The sequence below is a fragment of the Austrofundulus limnaeus genome, unplaced genomic scaffold, assembly GCF_001266775.1.
Source record: "Austrofundulus limnaeus strain Quisiro unplaced genomic scaffold, Austrofundulus_limnaeus-1.0 Scaffold343, whole genome shotgun sequence".
NCBI lineage: Eukaryota > Metazoa > Chordata > Actinopteri > Cyprinodontiformes > Rivulidae > Austrofundulus > Austrofundulus limnaeus.
Window position 1 is genome coordinate 123,419 of NW_013952745.1, and position 4,088 is coordinate 127,506.

At 42.5% G+C, this 4,088-nt stretch overlaps 1 protein-coding gene across 1 annotated transcript in view; it reads right to left on the reverse strand.

Moving 5' to 3' along the window:
- mak16 (MAK16 homolog (S. cerevisiae)) overlaps positions 1-3,883 on the reverse strand; it is an 8,765-nt gene extending 4,882 nt beyond the window's left edge. Inside the window, exons 1-9 of the mRNA XM_014022778.1 lie at positions 3,704-3,883; positions 3,194-3,243; positions 2,740-2,849; positions 2,593-2,657; positions 2,340-2,491; positions 2,213-2,267; positions 2,069-2,143; positions 1,893-2,000; positions 1,749-1,814 (exon numbers count right to left, since the gene is read on the reverse strand). Coding sequence (XP_013878232.1) covers positions 1,749-1,814; positions 1,893-2,000; positions 2,069-2,143; positions 2,213-2,267; positions 2,340-2,491; positions 2,593-2,657; positions 2,740-2,849; positions 3,194-3,243; positions 3,704-3,718 — 696 coding nt within the window. The 5' untranslated portion in view covers positions 3,719-3,883. The remainder of the gene's footprint in view (positions 1-1,748; positions 1,815-1,892; positions 2,001-2,068; positions 2,144-2,212; positions 2,268-2,339; positions 2,492-2,592; positions 2,658-2,739; positions 2,850-3,193; positions 3,244-3,703) is intronic.
- Positions 3,884-4,088: the final 205 nt, after the last annotated feature.

Genomic DNA, 4,088 nt, shown 5'->3' on the forward strand with positions numbered 1-4,088 from the left:
GTCTACCTATGATGTCAATTACAGGCCTCTCTCATCTTTTTAAGTTGGAGAATTTGCACAATTGGTGACTGACTAAATACTTATTTTCCACCATTATTTGCAAAAAAATTCTTTAAAAGTCAGACAAAATGATTTTCTCAAATTTTTTTTCACATTTTGTCTCTCATAGTTGAGGTCTACTTATGATGTCAATTACAGGCCTCTCTCATCTTTTTAAGTTGGAGAATTTGCACAATTGGTGACTGACCAAATACTTATTTTCCACCATTATTTGCAAAAAAATTCTTTAAAAGTCAGACAAAATGATTTTCTCAAATTTTTTTTCACATTTTGTCTCTCATAGTTGAGGTCTACCTATGATGTCAATTACAGGCCTCTCTCATCTTTTTAAGTGGGAGAACTTGCACAATTGGTGACTGACTACATACTTATTTTCCCCACTGTATAATCAGACTCAACAGCTGAAGATGAATTCTTGTCACAATATTTAAACTGAATGAGGAGGAAACTATATTTGTCTTTTAAAAATAAAAACAGATGAATAGTCTTTTCCATTACTGAGTCTGGAGTGGTAACGTCTTTTAAAAGTACCTGCTGTTTATATTGTCTGACTTTTATTTTGTGAAATAAAGACACTATCGGCACTGCTGTTTGTTTGTCATCGAGTTAAATCCATAAAGAAAAAAATCAACATATTTACTCCTGGGCATAAAGTGTGCAGTAACTGTAATTTCATTTATTAGAAAATCCTTTTAGTTTTGTTTTACTTCATTTATAAGTGACAGTTTGCTGCAGCAGGTATTTAGTCTGTAAATAATACTCATATTCTGTTAATGGTCACTTGTTGAAGGTAACTCTGAACAGAAAATCAACGATTAGCCTTGAATACGGTCAAAATCAATTACTAATTACAATAAATGTAAACCTGGGGTGTTTTTAGCCTCGATCGCTAACTAGCGATAGCTGCTAGCTGCTAACTAGTTAGCATCGGAAACGAACACGCACAGGACACATCGGAACAAACTTTATAAATAAAAGGTAGAGTTTCACAAGCGACACGTGTCCCGTAAATTATGTTCAATATCTCACTAAACGCACGAAGCTCTCACCGTCTGCAGTTAGCAGCAGCAGCTAGCTAACTAACCGGTGGCTGTAGAGAGAGATCCCCTCCATTTACCCACAGCAGCTGTAGTCCCACAGCTTTGAGACCCTCCAGCTGTTGTTGTGGTCCTTCACTGCTCTGAAAACCGGCTCAATAGATTTTTAGCTTCTCCCAGTGCGCCGCGACTGCTACACGCTTCGGCACCTCCACGCCCCAAACGGTGCCGGCCTCAGGACTACCTCAAGAAGAGGTCCGAAAAAGTGGACCGAGTGCAGCTGGGAGCTACAACGGAAAGACCAAAAACGGGTGCGGAGTGGGGTGGAGCCAAACCAAACTGCATAGGTGGAAAAATGCTGCTGCAGCGGGAGGAGGTTTCCCAGGAGCTCGGCACAGGTCCAGATCGTAATAAAAGTCCAGTATGTTGTACTGGTTCAGAGCTGGTCTCAGTATCGTAATGGTTACAGTGAGATCGTAATGGTTACGGTGAGATCGTAATGGTTACAGTGGGATCGTAATGGTTACGGTGAGATCGTAATGGTTACAGTGGGATCGTAATGGTTACGGTGAGATCGTAATGGTTACAGTGGGATCGTAATGGTTACAGTGGGATCGTAATGGTTGGCACCTCTGGAAATATTTGATTTACCTCGAAGTCGCTCAGGTCGCTCTCCTCCACCTCTTCTTCTGCCACAAACTCGCTCCGCCCCACGTCCTGCACACACAGGAAACCCTTTCACAATAAAATACTCCTTCCTGTCGCCCCACAGCGGCTCTCTGACACCTTCGTCACCTCGTCGTCCTCCTCCTCCTCCTCCTCAGAGTCCGACTCGCTCTCGGCGTCCTGCTGCTCCAGAGCCTTGTCGAAGGCGTAGGCGGGGAAGTTGTAGATGTCTCCGTACTGAAAGAAGAAGAGACGGGTTTGAGAGGAGCCGGGAGGATGAGTCAGCGCTGAGTCAGCGTTCCTACCGTTCCCTGTTTGAGCCTCTCCAGCAGCTCCTTCTCGATGGCGCTGTCCAGCTGAGCCGCGATCAGAGCTTTCTCCTGTGGAGGACAGGAAGTGGTCAGCAGGTTTCACACACTCATCAGTTGAACCATCAGCTGCAGCTTCACCTCCTTCCTCCTCTCTCTGCTCTCCACCTTCCTGCTCAGAGGAACCAGCTTCCTCCTGCGGCACAAACACAAACGTTAAGGCTGGAGGTGGGCGGGGCCGGTTCTGACCCGTGCTCTCAGAACTCACTGCCTCTTCAGGACCAGCTTCCTCATGCGGATCAGGTACTGAGTGATCTTAGTGAAGCGCTGTTTGCATTTGTGTCGGATGAAGCGAGGCCAGTAGATCAGGTTCTGATCGATCTGCTCCAGAGCCTTCTCATAGTTCCTGCTGAGCTTCACCTGCACACACACACACACACACACACGCACACACACACCTGAGTAACTCATGTGAACAGGTAGACACGTTTGTTGTGTTTAATAAAAGCAGCTGCTCTGACCTTCTCCCACATCCTGGCGGGGAACGCGGCCCTCTCGATCACCTTCATGTAGAGGAAACATTGTCCTGAAACACAGAGACCTCAGCGTCACACAGCAGCTCAGCTCCGGTGGTCTCACCTGCCCCTCAGGACCACATCAGGCCTCACCTTTCTCCTCCCTGATGGTGGCGTACTGACTGTTGGCCAGAGGGCAGGCCGAGCGGTTACACAGACCCGTGATGTTGAACTCGTTCCGACAGAATTTCTGACTCTTGGTCCTGAAGAGACGAAGCCGGACACAGATCCACGTCAGACACGGGTCGGCCTCATTTATCAGGATTTAAGTTGGTCTAAGCTTCACCTGCTGTTTAAAAGCTTTGTGACACATTTAGTCTTTAAAACGGTGTGGGAGAGACCGCCACAAATTAGGTTTTAATTAAATAAAACATTATGAAGCATTAAACCCTTAATCTATTTATAACAAAACTGTAGGTTTTTGTGATTATTACAAATGTAACAACAAATACCTTTTAAAATGGCAACAAAACTCTGTGTGTGTAACAAGTTTTTAGTTTCACAAATTTATTAAAACAAATAATCAAAGCTTCAGTTTCAAACTTACTTGACTTTAAAGGAGCAGAACTGTTTGTTTCCAACAATGTCCCAGATTACCTGCAGATTACAGATTATAATATGTCTGAGTGAAAACAACAAGGATTTACAGCCTGAGAATAACTTAAAGTTTTATTATAAAGTAAAGTTAAAAATATGATGAAAGTTAATATCCCCGAATTAAATTTCACACAAGTTTCTAACTGTTTCAACAAAGTTTTAAGTTTAATTGTAAATTGTGTATTAAACACACACCATTACAAATAATTACTAAATATTTTATTAGTAGTTTGGTGCTTCCTCTGAGAAGAACAGTCTGTCTTAAAAGACAAGCAGACTTTTAAACTATAATTTATAATCATCGTATCTAATCATTATCTTTTAACCACAGATCAATGATCAGGTTGTTAATCAATAAAATTATTAAAAAGCCTCCGTTTCACTCAGATACCGGTGAGCTAACGTTAGCGTGGAGGCTAACAGCACGTTAGCATCTTCGCAGTTACTTGAAGGCACTCACGTCGTCGTGTTGCATTTTTATTTCCTTCTGAAGCTCCTGTCAGAGTCCCGACACAGTCCGGAGAGTTCTACAGATGAGATGAAACAAGTTCAACTAATGGTTAAACTGGTTTCCAGGTCTGTGGAGCCACATGGAGCTCAGGGAGACACCATCAGTGTTTGTACGGAAGTCTCGCGTTGGTTCAGGGGTCACAGACGGTGACGTGAAATATCGCGAGACTTAAAAAAACGATTTTATTTTTTACTAATAAAGCGATGAAGAACAGGCTTTTTTATAACGAACTTGTTAATTTTAAATTTTAAATTCATAAATGTAAATTTATTAATAAAAACACATTTTCTATTTAATAAGGATGTGAAACTATAACAATAACAGACTCTACCTG